At 42.2% G+C, this 25276-nt stretch overlaps 2 protein-coding genes across 2 annotated transcripts in view; both read left to right on the top strand.

The window, feature by feature from the left end:
• The window catches only part of slc22a15 (solute carrier family 22 member 15), a 438052-nt gene that overhangs the window by 126429 nt on the left and 286347 nt on the right, over window positions 1-25276 (top strand). The window lies entirely within an intron of this gene.
• cyp26c1 (cytochrome P450, family 26, subfamily C, polypeptide 1) lies at window positions 6191-16110 on the top strand. The gene is made up of 7 exons (XM_071898653.2): window positions 6191-6283; window positions 7226-7581; window positions 9087-9311; window positions 11108-11383; window positions 12382-12540; window positions 13422-13838; window positions 15163-16110. The coding sequence occupies exons 2-7, from the start codon at window positions 7375-7377 to the stop codon at window positions 15508-15510; spliced, it is 1632 nt and encodes a 543-aa protein (XP_071754754.2). The 5' UTR covers window positions 6191-6283; window positions 7226-7374; the 3' UTR covers window positions 15511-16110.

Raw genomic sequence — 25276 nt, 5'->3', positions numbered from 1 at the left:
AATGCCCCTTTAAGTGTCCTGGGCAGAGCCGCATGGTGCGGCAGGACAACAGGACAGGAAATGCATCTTAGCAGGTGTGTGTGTCAGTGTAGTGTGTGTGTGTGTGTGTGTGTGTGTGTGTGTCTCCAGAGTGTCTTTTACTGTGAAACAATGATAAGATGCAAGCATAATAATGAGCAGCAAATATCTACTTTCCTTGGAAAAGATTTGGCAACAATGCTTACTTTAGTATCACATTTTATGTAAATTGTACCAATCTACACAAAACTGCCAGACTTTACTGCATATCATTTAAGATTCATTACCATTTAGCTTCAGAGCTGCTACAAGTTCTCATTTTCTCACTTTTGATTCAATGCTAGTCGCCTACTATCACTCAACACAGTGTATGCTAAAGTGTTAGCATGGAGCTACTATCACTCAACATAGTGTATGCTAAAGTGTTAGCATGGCGCTACTATCACTCAACATATTGTATGCTAAAGTGTTAGCATGGAGCTACTATCACTTAACACAGTGTATGCTAAAGTGTTAGCATTAGCCCACTATCACTCAACATAGTGCATGCTAAAGTGTTAGCATTATCCCAGTATCACTCAACATAGTGCATGCTAAAGTGTTAGCATTATCCCAGTATCACTCAACATAGTGTATGCTAAAGTGTTAGCATGGAGCCCACTATCACTCAACATAGTGTATGCTAAAGTGTTAGCATTATCCCAGTATCACTCAACATAGTGCATGCTAAAGTGTTAGCATGGAGCTACTATCACTCAACATAGTGTATGCTAAAGTGTTAGCATTAGCCCAGCATCACTCAACATAGTGTATGCTAAAGTGTTAGCATTAGCCCGGTATCACTCAACATAGTGCATGCTAAACTGTTACTATGGAGCCTATTATCACTCAACATATGCTAAAGTGTTAGCATGCACCACCACAGTGAATGATCTACTGGGGACACATGGATGATTTTGGTGTCACTGTTCTCATCACTTAACAGCTAAATTGACCGACCAGACATTCTTCCATAAACATGATGTATTCCTTCAAGAGCTTGGTTGATTGTGGTTAAAAATATAAATCCTCAAAGTCTCAAACTCCACTCCACATTATTCGGTGGGATTCCCTGACCCCCCTGCTGCAGTGAAGCTGACGTCAGCCTGCCTCACTGTATGGAAAACACCCTGCTGCTGTTATTAATGACAGGAGCGGCTGTGATGGGACCTGACAGGGCAGGAATGCAGTGACAGGCCACACAAGTATGCACTGAATTTCATTACAAAGGGAAGGAGAAGAAGGGCGGCAAGGGGGGGGGGGGGGATAAGAAAAGGGGTGAAAAATAGACCATGAGAGAGGAAGAAAGACAGAGGGCAAGATGTGAAAGAAGGTAAGAGAGAGAGATGAGGAAAAGAGAAAGGAGGAGGATTTTGAGATGTGAGAAGATTGCATCAAAATTGACTAAATTACATTAAATCCAGGGATGTAGTAAAGTGTAAATCTACGTAAACTTCACGTTTAGAGTCCAAAATGCTTCATTAAAGGAAAGATCCAACCTAAAACACTTTAACTCTGTTAAAAACAGCTATTGGTGATGTACGTTGCATTCCTTTCTCCATCCAGTAGTTGGTTGTGTTTTTCTTCTTGGTGGATAACCGGCCAATCGTAGACGAGGTGACGTCACCTCCAGATGTTCCCAGCAGCTACAGTGGAGTTTGATATGAGAAAATGTTCCAGGATGTAAAACATCAGCGGTAAACGTCAGGTTTTGGTGTCAGTCCCTCAGAATCAAAGAGCGAGGGCTTCTTTCTAGAGCCGCCATTTTGCACCGAGAGACGTTCAACAATCATACAGGGAGAAATCCATCGTAGAAGAGGAGAGAGACCAGTTTCTCCACCACAGTAGCAGGAGAGAGACCAGAATGCACTGCAGCAGAGAGACAGGCTGGGGTTTGAGGAAGGGATGCGGCTGTAATCACAGACGCACATCAAGGCTCATGAACTAGTTGGCTAGCTAGAAGTAGCCTAGTTATATATCTATGACGTTCCTTCTCTGTAGGTTGTCGAAAGGCATTCTGGGAAACGTAGTAAATCACTAACTGCAGTAGAAGAAAATGAGGCAGGCTGAGAGAAAGTGAGTTCACCAAAAAATGTAAATCACAACACAGACTGATGAGATCTAACAGTGTAAAAACAGCTGAAGGGGCAAATTTTCCTGTAAGTCAAACCATGAAATCATATTCTACACAGGAGGTTGAATTAAACTGATGTAAGTTGTATGTTGAGGCTCTTTTAAGGTACAACAGCATCAAATAATGTTTCTATGAAGGTATAACTTATTTTTGTTTATGATAATCACTGATTAGAGGTTATACTTTTTTGTTTTCAGACCACTCAGCTGTAATATTTAGGTTTTATATCGGCTTTACCTGCTGTTTTAGGCTGCCATGAATCTTTATCACATAAATTCGTAATATACAAAAACGTTAGAAAGTTGTATTGGCCTGATGTAAGCTGTGTGGGACGGGGGGGGGGGGGGGGTCACTGGATGCTCTTCTGAAAGTATAATTGATTTTTCTTATACTGGTGGGTGACTTTTCTATTCACTTTTGTATTCAGCACTACATCACTGCAGATGACTAGCAGTAATTAAACAAAAATCAATACATAACAGTCTTATTAGCAAAAAATAGAATAAACAAACCTTCAGTAACAATTCAATTCTCTGTCTTCATCTTCATCACATACATTCATAATATGTAAATACATTAAAATCAAACTGATGGAATGTATAATGAGGAAGGGGAAGTAGAAATAAACACTTATGAAAATATAATAGATTTCTGTGTATATTGGTGGATTCAGTGACTTATGATGATCCGCCCTCCTTTTCATTTCTCACTGCATCGTTCCTTATGTCACTCTGGAACCTTTTGAAAGGCTAAAAAAAAAAAAACTGATTACCCCAAAAAAGATGATTTTACTGCCAGTTGGTAATTTGTTCAACTGAAACTAGAGATGGGCTTCAGGATGTTGAGCGTTGATTTAACTCTAAATTTTGTCTCATAGAATCACCCAGAAACACACCAGCTCAGGCTCATACTGAGAGAGAGAGGGAGAGAGAGAGAGAGAGAGAGAGAGAGAGAGAGAGAGAGAGAGAGAGAGAGAGAGAGAGAGAGAGATATTTCAGCTTCAGATATCAAGTTTCATCACCCCAAAGTTGTTCATAATCACTTTTTTTTGGACAAAACTCTTTATTTCAGTTCCAGAATGATAACACATTCAATAGAGCAACAAAAAAAACCTGATATATAATATGAATACTATATTAACTCTTTGTTCCATATAATATTAATAATTGAGCATTAATTAATTAATTAATACAACAACAATAATAATAATAATAATAATAATAATGATGATGATGATGATGATGATGATGATGATAATAATAATAATAATAACAATAATAATAATAATAAAAATAATAATAATAATCAGCAATAAAAATAATCTGCATTCGTCCTCCAAGACGGGTTTTAATCCGTGGCTACAAAACTACATTTCTTGGATTAAATTAATTAAATGAAATAATAAATCAGAGAAGTGTCTGTGGATGAAATATTAACAAACAGCAGACTTAAGGTGATTTTTTTTTATAGTGATTGATCTTGATGTGGGGAGAAGGGAGATTCCCAGAGTTCACACTGAATGTCAGGAGGAGATTTATGTGACTGAGCAGCTTTGTAATTAGGAAGTTCATATGAAGAAAAAAAATCACTGTTCGACCGTTTTATTTAGCCTACATTTTATTTGTGTAGCCTATCGCTCTTTTTTTCAGCAAACATGCTGCAAAAAATATCGTTTTTTGGATTATAAATACCTAATAACATCATAATACATTGTATTTTATATTTTACATCACAGGCTTATAGTAGGTTATTATACTTTGAATGTGCAGTTAACTAAATCCGAACGGATTTGCACATCAAAAAAGCCAAATCTACACCATGCTTATGTTATTATAACCTGAAATTAGTCAAAATTATTAAATCTATTACTCAGTAGAGAAATACTTCGCCTGGGAGGCTTTTTGAAAGAGAAATCACATTTCCACAGTAATTTTCCACATTTAAACTACAGTTGTGAGTTTTTTACGCACAGTGAGTTCAGATGTTGGACTGCAGAGGTTTTAGTTTGGTTTGTTAAGGTTGGGACTCTCAATACTTTAGATGAGCTGAGTCGTCCAAATGTGATCTGGTACTTTTTATCATTATAATGAAGCGTAACGATGACGCAAAAATAACCAGAAATCTATTTAGAGGCCATATATCTCGAACGAAAAGCACGTGGGGCGCGTGCAGGACCGATGTTCCTTCTGAGAGTTTGAACTGCATCTGATTCACAGCAAAAATCTTCAGTGTTAATTTAACTCAGAGTGTAAAAATCAACACTGTCAGTGTTTCCATCAGTCCACCATCAGAGTTCATTTAACACTTTAGATAGTTTAGAGCCAGATCTTCAGTCTTAATTGTCACAGAAAAACCAACACTTGTTAACAGTGGAGGATTTATTGTTTAGCGTGGATTGGTCCGACCTTAAAATTCAGTCCTGATGCCAAATTGTGTCTGTAATCATCCTGAAAGTCACACAGCGAATCAGAAGTGTCAAATCCAAACTCTATAAAGTGTTAAATTAACTAGAAACTCTGGCATGGTGTTGATTTTTAACACTGACTATTTATTTATCACATAATAATTCACTCTTCAAGAGGATTTGTCAGTTTCAACACATCTGTGTGTCTGGTTTGGGGCAACACACATTTATGTTTCAACACAACAAGTTAAAAACTCCACATGTTGATACAAAAACAGGCAGATGTGTTGGAAATTACGCATCCGTTCACTGATTTCTTCATTTCCCCGTTTTGTTCCAGGGAATTCAGTGGATATCGGCAGGTTTGGAGGTTTTGGAGTCAAATAATATCAGATGCAGGAGCTTTGCCTCAGTTTGGGGTTTAGAGAACAGAAGTCCCCGAGTCTCTCTCCTCCACAGGACAGCTCCCAGCCTCCCCGTCCGCTCCACTGCAAAAAAAAACCACACACAAACCTCCGACCTGGACCCGCAGCCACCGGGGAATGAACCGGTCTGACCGCCGGATCACACACCGGCTTTACGCAGAGACCACAGACTCTCTTTACGCAGGAAGGAGATGCCAGACTGGGTTTTACGCACAGACAATCTGACTTTTAACCGTTTGCGACCCAAATCTGAGCCTCTCGCTGCAGGTTTGACTGAACATCCAGCTCATCTGGATCATTCGGGGTTTAAAAAAAAAATCAAATCTTCCGTTTTCCTGTGGGAGTCCGGCTGTTGTGGGAAGCTGAGCCAAGACGAAAGTTCATTAAAAAAAACACTTTTCGCCAAAACTAAATAGTTGGCTCTGCTGTTTACCGTCACCACATGTTCACATCTATCTATCCATCGTCTCTCTCAGCATGTGCGCAATTTCCAGCATCATAGTCGTCACGATTCAGCAGCAATACATAGGAAAGAGAGCAACAATCAGGCCAAAATAACAACAGATCTGAGTTCCTTCTGTTTGACTTCGTCCTAACTGTTTTGGTTAAATTAGACTACAAGTATTCTGGAATATTTGTAGCATTTTTGAGAAATGTTTGCTAGAAAACTTAGTCTAACTGCATTCATTTTGAAATTTTGAAAGTTTTGAAATTCATAATTACAGGCCCAGTTATACCGAAAATACTCTTAGTATTTTTGCAGCATTATTCCCTCTTCCCTCCGCTTTCTTCAGGTCAGGCTGCCAAACTGTTGGGATTATTCTTCCTGAACGAGCCCTAACCTGGAATACTGTAATCTCTCTCAAACCTGCGCCAAACTCTGAACGGATCCCAGCGATTGGCTACCTGTCTGCTCCATCCGCTGCCATTTGATCCTCTCTCTCTCTCTCTCTCTCTCTCTCTCCCCCTCTCTCTCTCTTCTCTCTCTCCTCAGTCTCCAGCGCGCACCGCTGCGTCTCTGTGATCTCCAACTTTATTCTCCCCGGTCTGCGGTGAATTAACGAGCCTCTTTACATATTCAGATCAACGTCATCTGCTGAAGGTGGATCATGCCGCGCAGCCTTATCTATAAAACCCCCCGCAACCCGCGCGCTGTGGAGGAATAGTCACCGGTTTGGGAGAGAAAGAGAGGAAGAGACTCGAACAGAAGGATTTTCTCACCGCTGTCTGGAGGGAAACCTGCTTCGCACCGTTCAGACCGAGGTAAGGCTGCTGCTCCGGGCTGCGAGGCTCCGCTTCGCCCCGGGAAAGGCCTTTTTTTTTTTTTACAATATTATACTGAAAATGATTGAGTTCATCAGTTAGTCAACATTTGCGCTCCTCCTGTCCGTTTTCCAGTTGCTTTCTAACATCTCTCCTCTAGTTTACTTTACTACGCCTGTTAATTCCCGTCCATACTGTAGCCTACTGTATTCAAATCCCCCCTTCTTCTTTTTTACCTGATTTATTGCCATTGCTCTATAAACCCCGGGCCGCCCGGGGGGTTACTGAGCCCCCTGAACTGTACCTATAAAGGCGCATAACCTAATAGACAAGCCGGCGCATGTAAACCTGTAAAACTATTTGGAATAGTTGACAGCTACTCCTCATTTTGAGGCGGCAGTGGCAGGGGGAGGAGGCCGGCTTCCTCACACTATAAATGCCCGATTTATTTATTTATTTTTCTCGCTTCAGCCGCTGTCAAACATGAGTCTCTGCTGAAGCATCCATCCGGCCTGATGTTTCAACTGGAGGCGCGTCGCTCCAAAAGGTTTTGGAGAAATCTTAAAGAAGCCTTCAAATCATTACAGGCAAAAAAATGAGGATTTCTTTGATCCATTTCCATATTTTCAACTAAAACATGGGATTCTCCTCTTTTATTGTTGGCAGAGATGAGGAGAGGAAGGGGGCGAATGACTGGAAGAAATAAGATCCCATTAAAATTGGCTAAACATAGAGCATCATATCAATCTGCATTTTTCTAAAGAATAAGGCAGCTGAGGTCTAACCTCATATATAACTAGCTATAATAATATAACTCCATTGTCTCTTGCCGGGGGGAGAGAAAGAGTTCAGAAAGAGTTTTCTCTCCCCCTGTTTGTGTGATGCAGTGGAGGGTAAACCCACCCAAACTCATCTTCCACACCTTTTTTATTTGCGGAATAGAGTTTACGAGGGAGACGGAGGAGGAGGAGGAGAGGCCGGAAGGAGGAGAAGAGTTACGCAGCGCCGGACGGGGGTCGGTTTGGACGGGACAGCTGTGCCATTACGCACGGACACAGGTGGATGCTGGGAAGCGGACCGGCTCGGAGGAGATGTTCCCCCTGGCCCAGTTCGGCGCGCTGTCGGCCCTGGCCGCCGCTCTCACCTCGGTGCTCTCCGCGCTGCTGCTGCTGGCGCTGACCCGGCAGCTGTGGAGCCTCCGCTGGAGCTTCACCCGGGACAAGGAGAGCAGCCTGCCGCTGCCGAGGGGCTCCATGGGCTGGCCGCTGGTCGGAGAGACCTTCCACTGGCTCTTCCAGGTGTGTGTGTGTGTGTGTGTGTGTGAGAGAGAGAGAGAGAGAGAGAGAGAGAGAGAGAGAGAGAGGAGAAGGAAATCTCCAGCACGTCTGGCCTGCTGGAGTTTTCGCTTTTTTACAAGCGTTCCAAACTATAGGTTAGCCCCGTGTGTGTGTGTGTGTGTGTGTGTGTGTGTGTGGTTCATCTTGGCCTTTTCTGTTGCTCCCTCTTAACTTTATCACTCTTGAGTCGCCGTCTCCACATCACGCTCTCACACTTTAACATCTTAGCGCAGGGCAGACAGGAGTTTGGAGACTGTATTGATGATCAGATTATTGATGATCTATCAGGAAGCGCGTGGAGAGTTTTTAAAAGCCCCGCAGATTCTTTTGCAGGCTGAGTTCTGTTGTTAATGCGACATGTGCGGACTTGATGCGCCATGCGTAATTCCTTCTTGCGGTGAAAAAACAGACGTTTTCTGTTCAATTCCACACCTCTCTCTCTCTCTCTCTCCCTCTCTCTCTCTCTCTCTCTCCCTCTCTCTCTCTCTCTTTCTCTCTCTCCACCAACAAGGAATGCACTCTCTATCCCTCTATCCCTCCATCCATCCATCCAGTCCAGACTGGGCGTCAATCAGAGCGCCCTCGTTACAGCACACGTGATTTTAACACACCTCCTCCACCGGTGTGTGTGTGTGTGTGTGTGTGTGTGTGTGTGTGTGTGTGTGTGTGTGTCTTGTCTTTTAATTTATGTCCCTCTCTCCGTTTTCTCTCTCTGCTTGTGTGTTTCTCTAATTCTCTCTCTCCCCACTTTCCAATGTCAACATTCTTTATTGATTTTATTATTTACATTTTATTTACATTTTATACATTGTCTGCAGTTGAAGCATATGGAGTGGGAAATAATAACTAAATAAAGGAAAATAAAGACAGTAAATTAAATTAAAGATGTGAACATAAGATGATCAAATGATGAAAAAAATATACATTCCTCTCTCTCTCTCTCTCTCTCTCTCTCAATAACCTTTATTTGGTTAACATACATGTGTACATATTGCCAAAGCATAGAACAACAAAACAAATACAAAATCTAAGAAAAATAGTTATTATAGTAGTATTATAGTGTAGTATATAATAAATTATACAGCAGATCAGAGTCTTCTTTACATTAAATATTGATGAATAATAATGATACTATCTGCATTTTATAGTTATTTTGACATTACTGTACATACAGTAGGCTATATTAGTATAATTATTATAAACATTAGTAGGCTAGTAGGCTATGTTTCTCTCTCTCTCTCTCTCTCTCTTTCTGTGCTCATATATTTCTCTAAATCTCATTCTCCCTCTTTCTTTTCCTCTTTCTCTCATTTTTGTGTAGTATGTGTTTTGTAGCATAATGAGTTTTCACTCAGTTGTTGTATTGTTGCTTGAATTGTGACAATAAAGGTTTATTAGACCCCTCTCTCTCTCTCTCTCTCTCTCTCTCTCTCTCTCTCTCCCTCTCTCTCTCTCTCTCTCTGCAGGGCTCTAACTTCCACATCTCGCGCAGAGAGCGGCATGGTAATGTGTTTAAGACTCACCTGCTGGGGAAGCCCGTCGTCCGGGTGACGGGCGCCGAGAACATCCGCAAGATCCTGCTGGGCGAGCACAGCCTGGTGTGCACCCAGTGGCCCCAGAGCACCCGCATCATCCTGGGACCCAACACCCTGGTCAACTCCATCGGGGATCTGCACAAGAAGAAGAGAAAGGTAAGGAAGAGGAGGAGGAGGAGGAGGAGGAGGAGGAGGAGGAGGAGGAGGAAGAGAGGGGGGGGGGGGAGGCGCTGACACTGCAGGGAGAGCTTCAATTCTCTGTGGATTAGGGCTGAAAGATATTGACAAAAAATCTAATTGCAATTATTTGAATATTGCAATTGCGATTTAAACTTTTTTAAAAAGTTTTTCTTGTAATAAATTGTTTAGAACTTTAAAATTGTTTAAAGAAAAGTAATTTTGTAAAAACTAGATGTGAGTGTGCAGATTTTACTGAGTTTTTTTGCTGAGATTTTACTGAAAGGTTTTGATTCATGGACCAAAGATTACCTGCTCTCTGAAGAAATTAACTGAATTAACTGCAGCCTCTGGGATTTGGAAATTGCAGAAGTTCTTATTGCAATTTTGATTTTTTTCAGAAGATTGGAGTTTTAGTTAAACATTTCTTGGACGCAGAAATAATCTAAAGTTTAAACCTAAATGGGCGGAGCCAAAGAACCACAGATTTTCAGAGCGCAAGTTAGCTAGCTGGCAAACTCTAATGTCAAAGAAGGAAATCTTGTCAAAACAAATAAAAATATGACTTCTTTTCATTCATTCATGACTGTGGCATCATGATGTTGAAGGTCAGCAGCTAGCTAACTAGCTTACCTAGCTAGCTATAGGCTAGTATGTCCAGTTTGAACTTTAAGGTCAGCTAGCTAACTAGCTAACCTAGATAATTTAGTATGGTAGATTCTATTTTTTCAGTTAGCAGCAGAGCGCTAGGCTTCATAATATTAACTCTTGCCTTTTCACTGAGCTTCATGCTAATGTTACTTAGCCAGAAAAACTGTGTTCTTTGGCTCCGCCCACTGAGGTTTAACTCAACCAATCAGATTCTTTTTGTCTACAGAGCAGCTCAATGTTTGTTAAAATAAGATATTCTCAAAACAGGTGAAATTGCATTGGAAACAAGAGAAATTATCTCTCTCCATTGGTGGAATTTCCCACTAAGGAAAACAAGATTTAAAGACTCATCATGAGACTTAATGCCTTGTTCAGATGGACAGTGCAGCCTGCAGTAGAGTCTTTATTAAACGCTCCCAATGCTGGAGGCAAAATAAAGTTCTATTGTATCCTATTCTATCCTACTCCTACCCTATTTATCCTGTCCTATAGCCTATCATATCCTATCTCCTCCTCCTATTGTATCCTATCTCTTATGTCATATATCTTCTCCTATCCTGTATCCTACATCCTGTCCCATCTCCTTTATTCTATCCTCTTATATCCAATCCTATCCTGTATCATATCCTATCTCCTATATCCTGTCTAACCCTATCTGCTATATCCTATCAATCCTATTTCTTTAATCTCATCCTATATCCTATCTCCTATCCCATCTGCTATCCTATATCCAATCCTATCTCCTATCCTCTTTATTCTATCTTATCTCCTACATCTTCTCCTATCCTATCACCTATATCCTATCTTATCACCTATATCCTATCCTATCTTCTATATTGTATCTCCTATATCCTATCCTATCACCTATATCCTATCCTGTCCTATCTCCTACATCCTATCCTATCTTATCTCCTATATCCTATCCTATTTCCTATCTCCTATCCTAGCTGGTATATCCTATCTCCTATATCCTTTCCTATCCTATCTCCTAAATCCTACCGTATCTTCTAAATCCTATCCTAACCTATGCTATCCTTTCCTCCTGTTCAGTGACTATTTAACTGCCTTGTACCAGGTAATACATTTTTATGACTCCTTCCCTTCCCTCCTCCTCTCCTTCCTAGATCCTGGCCAAAGTGTTCAGCCGGGCGGCTCTGGAGTCCTACCTGCCGCGGCTGCAGGACGTGGTCAAGTCCGAGATCGCCAAGTGGTGTTCGGAGCCCGGCGCCGTGGACGTCTACGCCGCCGCCAAGTCGCTGACCTTCCGCATCGCCGTCAGAGTGCTGCTGGGCCTGGAGATGGAGGAGGAGCGGATCGTTTACCTGGCCCGGATCTTCGAGCAGCTGATGAACAACCTGTTCTCGCTGCCCGTCGACGCCCCGCTCAGCGGCCTGCGCAAGGTGAGAGGAGGAAGACGCGGGGTGGTACGGAAACCAGGGTCGTTTTTAGGGGGAATTTTTGTCTTTATTAGATAGTTCAAAGTTGAGAGAGACAGGAAAGACTGGGAGAAAGAGAGAGGGATGACATGCGACGAAGGTCCTGGGCCGGATTCGAACACGGAACGTTACGCTTAGACCACTGAAGTACCGGGACGCCTCCTAGTTTACTCACCTTTTTAAGTTGACAGAAATCCTCATGTCACAATATATACATCATATACATACAGTATATATACAGGGTACGTCATTAAGTTGAATTCAACTGATGTAAATTATCTGAGGATAGAAGTAATCTTCAGCCATGGTGGCTATTGCTGCTCATGCTAACTACCCAGTTCTTCTTCTTCTGTTGATTCCAAACAAACCGGAAACATAAAACTCATCACTTCCTGTGCGGCAGGAAAGAGCGACCAGACACCGGCTGTTTAGAACAGACTTATGAACTGATATAGGCTGGATCACTGTTGAGTTAAAGAGAGAGAGGGGAGCACAACAGAGATTTTGTGAAAATGTTGCAGATTATTACTATAGTGGAAAAAAGCATAAATTAATGCTCTTCTGAAGGTAAATTGTGAATTAATGTTCGTTTATATTGGTGGTTTCTTACCTTTTGATGATCACTGGCTGATACTATAGCTGAATAGTAAAGCTGACTTTACTATTGCTACATGCAATGTGCAACTGCCTCACTGGGTTTCATTATTCATGACAATGAATGTTGATTCACTGTCACTGATTCATTTTTGATGATGAATGATGTGTTATTTAGCTGCAAAAAAAAAGTAAAAATCTAAATTTATGTTGATTTGCACTTGTTTTCCATTTGTTTTCATAACACCCACTAATTACAATAAAGACTAACCCTAACCCGAGGCCAACCATCGCATGGCCTCAGATAACTAACACAGAACAGTCATAAGAATAAATACAGATACCAATCGTGCATTTCATGTGTCCAGGGGATAAAAGCGAGGGAGATCCTGCACGCCAACATGGAGAAGATCATCGAGGAGAAGCTGGAGCGGCAGCAGGCGGAGGAGGAATACCACGACGCCTTCGACTACATGCTGTCCAGCTCCAAGGAGGCCGGACACCAGCTCAGCATCCAGGAGCTCAAGGTACCACGGCCTTCTGCAGGAGCTCTTGGGTTATTGTGGTGGTTCTGTATAGAAAGGCAGTGACTCAAAGAACCCTCTGATTTGTTAAAATAAAACTGGTAAATCAGGATAAGGAGCCCAGTGTGGTTCTTAAAGACCCCATGAAATGGCATCTTTACTTGCTGGATTTTATGTATCTCCTGTTGAAACAGGATGTTGGGGCGGGACATGACACAGTGAGGGATCTGTTAAAGGACTGTTAAAAATGATGATTTTATTGGTTAGAAATGTATATTTAGGTCACCATAAAAGATACTCTGTTTTCCAGGAAGTCAAAGTAATGGGAGTTCATTTCATGGGAACTTTCTTAAAGGTTTTTTACAGCACCAAACAGGGCTCCGCTGTGGCACAAGCCTCAAGAACCCTTTTGGTTAAGACTCTACCAGATGCCTATAGGACTGGATATACAAAATAGCACAGACCTATATCAACTTGGAAGAATATCAGTCTTCTCATATTTATTTGTCATTATTTTTCTTAGTTTCTTTGTAGGGCTACCAGATTCCCAAAGGCTGGGGATGCTACAGCTGACTTAGAGCATTTCATTCATCTTTTAAGGGTTCTTTACAGCACCATAAAGGTTCTATGTTTGAGCATGGTACCGTAGAGAACCTTTCTTAAATGGTTCTTTATCGCATCAAAAGGGTTCTGCTATGGTACAAGCTGAAAGAACCATTTCCTGGTGCTATATAGAAAACTTTTTGATGCATGTACCCCATCATACCCTTCTTCCCAGTTGATCTTGTCTCTCCAGGTCATTCTCAATATGAAATAATCAGTGACATCCAATCAATTAAATGAATTGAAATCAATCTATACCTCCATCCACCCCCACCTTGCAGGAAACAGCGGTGGAGTTGATCTTCGCCGCTCACTCCACCACGGCGAGCGCCTCCACCTCTCTGGTGCTGCAGCTGCTTCGCCACCCGGCGGTGGCGGAGCGGGCCCGGGCCGAGCTGGAGGCCGAGGGCCTCGGCTTCGACTCCCACGGCCGCCGCGGCCCGTCCGCCGTCGCCACGGAGACGGAGGAGGACGCCGACACGGAGACCACCCGCCTGCTGAACGGAGGGAGTCACAACAACCGGCACAATCACAGCAGTGAGAAGGGCTTCCCCCGCTCCAGGTCACATGTTCCGTATCTGACGCTGGAGAAGCTGAGCCAGCTCCGCTACGTCGACTGCGTGGTCAAAGAGGTTCTCCGGTTCCTGCCGCCGGTGTCCGGTGGTTACCGGACCGCTCTGCAGACGTTTGAATTGGACGTAAGTTCAAGTCTCCACACATTGAAGGAACAATCCGCCCTTAAAAGCTCACGCTGGAGGCAAAATAAAGCTCTAATCAGTTAAACTCTATTCTCCTCTATCCTATTCTGCTCTGTTGTGTTGTCATCCTCACGGCCCATTTGCTGTGCAGCAGCCCGGCTGCATTTTGAAACACATAGATGCTGTTTTCTGTACAGATTTTGCCCTCATCATCCTCACCTGCCCCCTGCCCCGGCCTCACTTTGCCCCCAATTTGCTGCGTTTATTGCAGAAGGGCAATTGGAGTTCAAATTGGAGTTTCAAACAATGCGAGAGGAATTCCCAGAATACAATTCCAGCACACAACGGCATTTATGCATCTCTTTCTCTGGGTATAAATGCCCTATTGCCGAGGAAGTAATTGGGGTGCGGGATTTAAAACGCCTTTATGCCTGTTCGCTCAAGTGCATCCTCCTACAGCCTGCAGAGGAAGGACGTCCAAACGCCATAGAAATGACTGGGATTAGGTTATAGAGGAGGGTGGATTAACTGCCTGAATGAGTGAATGAATGGAGCTGCTCACCAACAAATGAGCCAACCAACAGGTTTCCAAATCATTAAAATATAACTTAAACTTGAGGCATTGAATCATCCATCTTTTTAATTTCAATTTAATTAAAAACATCAAAAGTAAAGCAAATGTTCAACAAGATATGGCTATTAAATTAATAATCTAATCTGATGATAAGATACAATTAGATAAGATGATGTGAGGCATTTTATGCTTTCTTAAAGGGTTCTTTGCAGCACCAAAAAGGGTTTTAGAACCATTTCATTAGAATTGTCATTTCACTGCACCATTTCATTACGTTAAAGTGATGTTGAACATTGGTAGTATCTTGGGTTGTGTTTCTTCCTCCATGATAAAACCCCAAAATCAGTGATTCTGTGATCTGTTGCTCCGGTAGAGCAGACTGTAGAATTGTGTTTTTTTCTCTCTCCATTCACTGCCATTGTATGGAGGAGCAGTCTGAAAATCACTTCTAGCACATAAAGGAACGCCGACAAAGCAGATTCTGACAATATATAAAAAACAAGTCATGCTGCTGCAGTTTTATATAACAGATAACAGAGAATCACAGATTTTGGGGTTTTATCATGGAAGAAGCTACACAACCCAAGGTACTACCAAAGTTACACAGCACTTTAAGAACCATTTTCTGGTACTATATAGAACCTTTGAGCTTGTACCAGATGCCTAAAGTACTGTAAACACAAATCAAAGTATCTGCATTGAGAAATAACAGCGTACTCATGTGCATTTACCATTATTTTTCTTTCCCAGGGCTACCAGATCCCCAAAGGCTGGAGCGTCATGTACAGCATCCGGGACACGCACGAGACCGCCGCCGTGTTCCAGAGCCCGGAGCTGTTCGACCCGGAGCGGTTCGGCGCGGAGCGGGAGGAGAGCCGCTCGGCGCGGTTCAGCTACGTGCCGTTCGGCGGCGGCGTGCGGAGCTGCGTGGGGAAGGAGCTGGCGCAGGTCATCCTCAAGACTCTGGCCGTGGAGCTGATCGCCACCTGCAGGTGGAGCCTCGCCACGCAGACCTTCCCCAAGATGCAGACCGTGCCCATAGTGCACCCGGTGAACGGACTGCACGTGCGCTTCGGTTACAACTACAACCCGGTTTAGACACACACACACACACACACACACACACACACTGAGAAAGACTTTCCAAAAAACTCCTGAAGAGGCAACGTTCCCTCTGTCTCTTGGTTCTGGAAAAACCCTCCAAGTCCAGGGAAAGGGACGCAACCACCGCTCCTCTCCTGACTCTGCAGGCAGTTCAGGCCACTTTGTGTCATTTCCACTGACATGAAGTGGTTTGTCATGCGTTCTTCAATGGTTCTTTGCACCATGAAAAAGTTCTGTGCTATGGTACAAGCCTAAAGAACCATTTTCTGGTACAGCACCAAAAATACACGTTTATCCAGTCTCACAGCCATCTGGTGCACTCTCAAACCCCACTCTTCAAACTTCAGCGTTTTTACCTTTTGTTGCCTCTCAGCGGCCTATACATGCATTTTTAAGTTATTTAAGTATCAAGGTGCAGTGTGCATCAATGAGAAATGTAGCTGTCTATGTAGGTGAGAAAGACTTTTTTTGGTTCTGGAAAACCTCTCCAAGTCCAGGGAAAGGGATGCAACCACGGCTCCTCTCCTGACTCAGTTCAGGCCACTTATTTCCACTGACATGAAGTGGTTTACATTGCTGGTTTTGGAGCATTTCATGCATTCTTCAATGGTTCTTTGCAGCACCATGAGAAAGTACAAGCCTTAAGAACCATTTTATGGTACAAAAATACATGTTTATCCATCTGGTGCACTCTTAAAACCCATTCACCTTCTGCGTTTTTACCTTTTGTTGCATCTCAGCGGCCTATACATGCATTTTTAAGTTATTTAAGTATCGAGGTGCAGTGTGCATCACTCAGAAATGTAGGTGTCTATAGCCTGAGGCCTGTAGCCTATAACCAGAGGTCCTGGGTTCGCCCTGCTGAAGTGCCGGTGAACGGACTGCATGTGCATTTCACTTACAACTACAAACCGGTTTAGAAACAGAGAGAAAGCTCCCCAAGAGGCAACATTACCGACAGTCTCTTGGTCCTGGTTTGCCTTTCCTGACTGTGCAGTATCAGTGTCATTTCCACTGACAGAAAGCGGTTTACAGACGATAAAACCCATTCACCTTCAGCATTTTTTATATTTTGTTGCCTCTCAGTAGCCTTTACATGCATTTTAAGTTATTTAATTATCAAGATTCAGTGAGTGCTTATATTCAGCCAGAGGATCTGGGTTGGCCCTGCTGGAGCGCCCACTGAACGGACTTCAAGTGCATTTCACTCATAACTGCAAACTGGTTCAGACTCACAGAGAGAAAGACTCACCAAGAGGTTCTGGCAAACCCTTCCAAGGGATGCAGTTCAGGCCACTTTGTCTAATTTCCACTGACTGACCCACTCACCAGCAGCATTTTATTTTCGTCTTTTGTTGCCTCTCAGTAGCCTTTACATGCATTTTTAAGTTATTTAAGTCTCGAGATTCAGTGTGCGTCAATGAGAAACATTACATTTAACCGGAGGACCCGGGCTTTTCCTGCTGAACCGCCCTTGAGCAAGGCACTGGGTCCCGACCAGCTGCAGGGAAATCCTCCCTGTGGAGAAGGGCCAGCAGAGTGATCAATTTCCTTAGGGGATCGATCGAGTATCGTATTTTTATTATTGTTTCTTTGCTCGAAAATGTGACAGTTCTGATTGGAAATCCAATTAAGGCCTGAAATAATCTCTCTGAAGAACAGATCTGCGTTGGAGAAATGGCTGAACACTCTTGTGAAAATACATTTACGGAGCCATGTTGTTGGACAGAGGAGAGACCGGACCCATCTCCAGTTATCTGAGCTGCTCTTAGTCTTGTTTTTTTAACAGTTCTACCCACCGCTAAACAGTTTCACTGACGGATCTTGCACTTGTTTTTCATTGATAAGACCACAACCTGGAATAAGTCTAATGTCAACGTCAAAATATATGTTTATGTTCAGTTTTTTTTATATGAATGTGATATATATCCTTAACGATGCTATTACGTGTGTATCAAATGAAGTAGCGTTACGAATAAGCTGTATTTAAAGTGCAGATGTATAGGCCATATCGTTTCTATCGTACTTTTACAGTATCAGTAATATTATTTGTTGTAATTATGAATAGATGATAGCCTATGAGACACTAACCTATGTAAAGGATTGTCCATAATACCATGTATCACTGCTAGAATATAGCCATAAATCCCTTTTTTTAGAGCAGAATACTTTTGCCATTATTGAGAATACAATTATGATTATTATTATTATTTTTATTATTATTATTATTATTGGCCTAATTATAGGACTATTTCTTTGTTGGTTTTGAAGCCTAATAGACGCGCTGTGAAATTGTTGTGTATGGATTCATGGAAGGAGATAGCACTTTCTCCGCTTTAAGGAGTCTGTATATATTTGTCCTGTTTATGCATTAAGTGTATCAGATGTAGTTGATGTACAGTTGATGTAAAGAGTAAATTACAAGATGATAACCTAAAGTATTTTTTGTTGTTGATGCTGTTTGATCAGTTTGCAGAATTAAGACACTTTTCTATTCCACAAGAACAGAAAAAAGTTCTTGACAAAATTTATTGATTTATGGAAACGTTTTGTCATCAGTTAGCATTTTGGAAAACTAAATATAATAGTATAGAGCTACAGCCAGACAACTTAAAGGGAAGGTTCAGTGATTTTAGAGGCCTGTCCTATTTATCACTAACCATGTCCACTATTATAACATTCAAAACATTTTTACATCACAGTTTTTGTCTCTGAGAAATCAGCACCAGCCTCCTGTTAGCATTTGTTAGCAATGCTAGTGAAAGTCAATGGGGTATGAAACCTTTACTTTCAAAATCCCATTCAAGTGCTTTGAGCAAGTTCTATTACGTATTTTTACTACAGCTGTGGAATGATTTTAAGAGTTATGGTTTCATATCACATTGACTTGTGCTAGCATTGCTAACAAATGATAATAGGAGTTGGTTGCCGATTTCATAGAAACACGAGCTCTAATGTAAAAACCTTTGACACATTGTAAGAGGGGCTTGATTAGTGATTAATAGGGAAGGTTTATAAAATCACTGAACCTTCCCTTTAAATGTGTTTTCCCTTATAAGAAGTCCCTGTAATATTCCTAAAACATTCCTATAGGGACTTGTTTGATTATGGTACTCAAAGTGAGTTTATAATGGCTTTATGTTATTTTAATCTCCACTATAATATTATATATTATCACTATAATATTCCTATAGGGACTTATAGTGTGTCTGTGGTACTCAATAGTTGAGTTTACAGACCATAATGTAATTGTTGGTTTATCTCCTATGATATCACTATAATATTCCTATAGGAACTCATAGTCTAGCTGTGACATTTGCACTGTATGTTTCTAAAATGTATTATAGGATTACTACAGTTGTTTTTCAGGCTGGTCGGCCCTTTGTGAAAGATTCTCACACCAACATCCCGTTTCCACTGCAGCCATTCAGTAACACATTAGAGATATTGTCTGATTAATTATCATACAATAGGAACAAGGCTCGGGCTTTGTTTCCACAAAGCACTATATAGCTTGTAAAGCTTTGTTTGAAACGTTATTACAGTGTTAGGAGCAGTGGTGGAGTGAGATATTATTATTATTATTGGTAATAGTAGTAGTAGAAGAAGTAATAATAGTAATAATAGTAACTTTAGTAGTAGCAGGTGTAGTAGCAGTAGTATGTATACTCAAAACAATCCCCTTTCATATCTTGACCTCATTAGAAGGAAAACTTCCACTGAGGTCACTGCTGAGGTCATCACTGAGGTCATCACTGAGGTCAGCAGCATGTCCGCCCTCCACCTGACCGCCTTCACTGACAGGCAGAGAACAGGCTGCAGCTATGTGGCAGAAAATTAATGGGACACAAACAGCCTGGCCTAATTATGTCCGCTGCAGGGCCCCGTAGCTCTGCCAAGGTCGTTATCTGATGGACGCTCAGTCACTGTGAACTTGGCGACGTTTTGAACCGGAGTTCAGGCTGGAGCCACCGGCCGGGCGGGTCAGCGCCGGGTCAGAGGATAGCACAGTGCAACACAACACAACACAGTAAAATGCAAAACAAGGCCCCACAATGCAATGCAACACAACACAATGCAACAATCAACACAATACAACCCAGCGCAGTGCAACGAAACACAACGCAACACAACTCAGTGCAACACAATGCAGCACAGTAAAACGCAAAACAACACACCGCAATGCAATGCAACAAAAAAAACAACACAACACAATGCAACACAACAAAGTACAACGCAATGCTGAATGCCTTCATGAGAAAAACAAGCACAGATCCTGTACAGACCCACAGCGTGTGTTCAGTTCAATTCTCTGCACGTTACCTAACGTTAAAGTTTACAGGGCAACGGGAGACGTGGATGTCTGTAAATTGACAGTGAAGAGTGGCTCTGTGTGGGATTCAATATGGCGTTATCAGTGTGTGGGACTCAATGTGGCGTTTAGCCCATAGGCAAGAGGCCATCTATTAGTCAAAGACGCCCTCTAGTGGCCATCTCATGAACTGACATCTCACTAAGCGTTACCTGACTGACTGACTGACTGACTGACTGACTGACCGACTGACTGACTGACTGACTGACTGACTGACTTACTGACCGACTGACTGACTGACTGACTGACTGACTGACTGACTGACTGACCTGAATTTGCCTCGTGATGCCCCTCGGCTGCGGTGTGGGAAAAATACAAAGAAGAACCACCTCTGCTGTTGAGGTCATGTGATTTCCTGTCAGCGGTGGAGGCGTCAGACCGAGGTCCGCCATGTTGTCTGCAGCTGCGTCCCTCTGGCTCGGCTGAGCGGCGTCGGCACGGAGGACAACGAGACATAAAGGCACCTGCCATGATCGAAATGTGTTGGAAACCAGCGGGAGAAGCGTAGTGACAAAAACAGAAGTGACGTCATTTGTTTTTGTTGCACACAGACGTCCTGCAGCTTAACGACTTAATTTGAGGAACTCAATTCAAACAAATGTTAGGTTTGTCTGGCTGACATGGTGCATGTGTGTGTGTTTTCTTACTGTTGACTGACACTAAAACTTTATGGTTCGCCTTGTTGAGAAGATTAAAGGTCAACATTGCGTCATAACTCGAAGTCGGGTGGCAAAATTTTCTCTCAACCGACTTGATCCGGATTGATATCGGTGTTGGATTTGCGGTTACATCCTGGAGTAAATAAAGAAATACAACATATGAGCAGCAGTTCAGAGGTGAGTCTGAAGGCTGCAGCTCTGCCCCGTCCATGAACCAAACCTGCATCAGATTAGCTATTAGCAGCCCATTGGTTGAGAGCGCATTGGAGAGGCGGAGCCGGGGTCGACACCAGGTCACGGGGAAACTTTGGTCTTTCATCTGCCTGTTCAAAAAGTCCCTGTCTCCATGTCTCTCTCTCTCTGTCTGCACTGAAAAAAACACATCTTGGTCTATTTTCAACTGCGTTTTCAACTGTGTGACAAATTTCCATCAAACTGGATGATGTAATTCTAACTTAAATGTATCAAGTAGCAAAAGTATCATGATTTCTGAAATTGAAACTATATATTATCAGGTTTCATAGCTCCAGCAACAGTCAGAGACTTAACTTTAAACCAAATGTATGTTGGTTTTATTTCATTTTATTTTTTAGATTTACTTGAAACTGTCAACATAACCTTTTTTTTTCTACCTAGGAAGGTTAATGCTCAATTCAATTCAATCCGATTCTTTTTTATTAGTATGAAACAAACATATGTTGGCAAAACAATATATTGTTAATTGAAGTGATATTATAAACATTAACAGATGACAAGTAGTAGTTAAAAATCAATAAATAGCGTTATCAGCAAAAATAACATCTAAATAATTCAGTTCAGTTGCTGTTTTCACTCTCTCCGTTTCTCTTTCTCTGCATTTTTTACTTTCTCTGATGAGTTCAGAGAGGGAAGAAGAAAAGGCAATTTGACCCCAAGAAAGTGAGCAAGAGAACAAGTGGGGGAAGAGAGAGAGAGAGAGAGAGAGAGAGAGAGAGAGAGAGAGAGAGAGAGAGAGAGAGAGAGAGACAGACAGACATTCTGATGTATATATATAGAGAGAGAGATCGGGAGAGAGATTCACACTGGAAATAAAACGGTTCGAAAACAGACTGGGAGAGATGTGTATTTGCGATATTCTGTCATCCGTCACAAGAAATCTATTTTTTCTTTCCTTCTGAGCTATAAAAATCTCTTCACCGCAAAAGTTCAGGCTTTCTGAGGACTGTTACCTCCTCCTCCTCCTCCTCCTCTTCCTCCTCCTCCTATTTGTGTGTTTTCTGGTTCAAAGGCAGTTCTTCGACACGATAAGGGACACCGATTTGCTAAATGAGGGGGAAAACGGGGTCAGATGGTGACTTGGATAAGAGACTCGGAGGCCAACATCGGCTCCTCGGCCGGCCGGATTGAGTAAGAGTGTTTTCTTTAAGTTTATTTCCATCGCTGCTGTGCTGTCGCGGAGAAACCACAGCGCTGCAATCTTGCTGTTTTTCTTTGTCGTACTCAAATTGAAAGTTTACGCTGCCATTTATGTGCTGAGTGACGTTCGTGACCCCTGCTGCCCCTGAAGCCCGTTAAAAACCCCCCAAACACATCTGCGTCAGCAAAATGAGCATTATGTTCTTCATTCCTGTAAAATGTGCTTTGCTTTATCTGTGGATTTGATTTGATTTACTTGATCATTTTAAAACAAGTTGCATATACTATAGGGGAGAGCCGGGACAAAAGAAGCACTTTTTGGTTTGTTCCTAATTACTCAAAGATCAATAGAGGTAGAGTAACCAGACTTTATGATAAGCAACTGACACATGTGCTCTAACATCAGCAACAATATATAGAGATTTTTAATAAACGATTCCAGTGTAATTAGACCGAAAGCAAAACTAGCTTCATACTGCTTCTTTTGTCCCTGACTGTCAGGACAGAAGAGGCAGAGGAGTGGGACAAAAGCTGCCCAATAATAGATATTTCCAGATTTTGTATTTTTATTTAAAGCTGATAACCTAATATACACGTCCTTTCAGATGTAAATCTTTATTGATTTTAATAGTTGTCAGTTTTAAATATATAAAAATTATGAAAACGATACGTAAAAGTCACTGGATCATTACATATCCTTGCACACTATTTTATCACCTTTTGCAGTTCAAGATGTTTTTCATCAGTAGCCTAATTAGCACAAACCAGTCATGTGCACAGCAGTGGGTTGCTCTCTCTCTGTGTGTGTAAATGGAGCACAAGAAAACATTCTTTTCAACTGCTAGCATAGCGCTTCTGTCCCTCTCCTGTCTCACCTGTAGCACCCGAGATCAGGAGCATGATACATGGAACCTGTGCTGACTGTTAGTCCCTGGATAGGGTTATAAAATGGCAGAAGTTTGTAACCTCCAAAAAATAAACACAAGTAGAAAAACAGTTCCGGTTTTGACATTTTACTTACCAAACCAAAAATTTTCGGGGGATAATAAAAAGTCGGAGGAGTTGTGGGCGGAAGTTTACACATCTTGACTTCACAGCTTGTGACAGACTTCTTTGTAACGCCATAAAATGTCCGTGCTTCTTTTGTCCCGGCTCTCCCCAACGCGCCTGGTTAAAAAACAATCGAGGATATAAAACACAAGAAAGCCCCAAGACTTATTTCCATTGTGGTCCTCTAGTCCAGTGGTTCTCAACCTTTTTCATATCAAGGACCCTAGTTTAGTCCACATTAGAGCCACAGACCCCCATCTGATGAGATGTTGTCTCTCGGACCCAAATCTGAGAATATTTTTATTGTCAGATATGATTTTGTCCAGAATTGCATGACTATCTGTACTGTAGGTAGAGACATAACAGTGAAACCATGATCAAAATAGTCATTCTAAAATGACAAAATAATGTTTAACAATTCATCAATTTGCTGGGGACCCCCTGGAACACCCTCAAGGACCCCTGGTGGTCCCCGGACCCCACGTTGAGAACCACTGCTCTAGTCCAAGAAGGCTATGGGCAGGACCGGCAGTTGAAACACAGTGTTAATGAGTCAATATAACAATAAATATAACAGACCAGTAATATACAAATACTATATGTCTTACACAATATAAACGATTCAGAAATTGTACATAAAACCAAAAATGTCACCAATAATCAAATACACTAAGATGCCACTAAAATGGCTTTCAGTGAGGAACCTTCTCCATTAGACACGTCTGTTGCTGCTCGATCCAGCTGACAGAATGGAACAGAGGACGTCCCGTACATGAAAGGACACGAGTCAAATCAACAAATAGTTGTGGATCCTGACAAAATGAAGCAAGACACTGAACCAGTTCGCTCAGTGGAAGTCCCTCTAACTCCGTGTTCACACTGTGAGCAACAAGTCAGTCCATTCATTTCTATACAGAGCTGAGCGACCAGCAGAGGTGGAGACTCGAGTCCAAGTCATGTGACCCGAGTCCAAGTCATGTGACCCGAGTCCCCACCTCTGCTGGTTGCTCAGCTCTGTATAGACTCGACTGACTCGACAGACTTTTAAGCTTGAGACTTGACTTGATGCATGAAGAGAAGACTTGAGACTTGACTTGACTTGGGTTCTGGTGACTTGGGACTTGACTCTGACTTGTACTTTGATGACTTGAAAAGGTTTCTAAAGTCTTGACTTGAGATCTTGTGTTTGTGTAAATGACTTAGATTGAAAGTGATGAGATTTGTTCCAGCGGACGACTGAATTTAAATTCTGTTTTCTGAATTTGTATGGAATGATTGAATTTATTGAAGTTGAAACTGATTATAGAAATCAAACTCATGATGCTCTTACCAAGTTTTTATCCTATTAAAACCATATTGCATTGAAAAGTCCTAGATATTTAGTTTTCTTTAAGATATTAAATTGATACTGGACTCTTGATTTGTTCTGACTTGACTTGCTGTTCTACATTTAGACTTGAGACTTGATGCATGACGAGAAGACTTGAGACTTAGTTCTGGTGACTTGGGACTTGACTTGGGTTCTGGTGACTTGGGACTTGACTTTGAAGGTTTCTAAAGTCTTGACAAAAGATCTTGTGAAAATGTGGGTCAGTACAGGAGGACGAGGGATTAGTTTCATTTACACACAGAATGACTGGAGGATATGTGGATGTGCCAAGGAGAGGCAGTCGGAGGAGGAGGAGGAGGGGGGAGGAGGAGGGAGGAGGAGGAGGAGGAGGGGGGGGGGGGTGATACAGCAGTACAGCAGATAATTATTGGCTTTGTCAGACAACATCTGTTATGTCAGCATTCCAGCCGTCAGCCTGGGAGGAGGAGCAGCTGAAACCGCCTGCAGAGTTCAGCAGCAGACGCAGGTCCACAAAATCCTGCTGCAGGTCTGGACTTTGTGTTTATCTTCATGCGTTTTATATATTTTATGCGCCGTAGTGAACAGAGAGACCGACCTTCGACCCCCTGCTGAAGTTTCCTCGATCGAGACGGTGAATCCCTACCGGCCCGACCCTGACCTCCGACCCGCCTCAAGTGCAAAGAGACTTTCCCTACAGCGATCAATAAAACATCACATTTACTGTCATTATTATTTTGCTCGTGCTCAGCGTTATGTGGTGTGTGTGTGTGTGTGGTTAAATGAGCTGTTCTCCTCTCACAGAGACACATTCACGTTTACATTTTAGCCGTTTAGCTGACGCTGTTATCTGAAGGGATTTAAATTGAATCTCAGCAATCAAAGAGAAAATGTCTGACGGATTGATATTTGTCTCCCTTGATGAAATCGGGGGAG

Source organism: Centroberyx gerrardi, chromosome 15, assembly GCF_048128805.1.
Source record: "Centroberyx gerrardi isolate f3 chromosome 15, fCenGer3.hap1.cur.20231027, whole genome shotgun sequence".
Classification (NCBI taxonomy): Eukaryota; Metazoa; Chordata; class Actinopteri; order Beryciformes; family Berycidae; genus Centroberyx; species Centroberyx gerrardi.
The sequence above is the reverse complement of the archived record's forward strand: the minus strand, read 5'-3'. Positions and strand labels throughout refer to the sequence as shown.

Coding starts and splice junctions, on each gene's coding strand:
- cyp26c1 (XM_071898653.2), top strand. CDS start 7,375: ATGTTCCCCCTGGCCCAGTTCGGCGCGCTGTCGGCCCTGGCCGCCGCT. Junction 12,541..13,421: donor TCAGCATCCAGGAGCTCAAG/GTACCACGGCCT, acceptor CCCACCTTGCAG/GAAACAGCGGTGGAGTTGAT. Junction 13,839..15,162: donor TGCAGACGTTTGAATTGGAC/GTAAGTTCAAGT, acceptor TTTCTTTCCCAG/GGCTACCAGATCCCCAAAGG.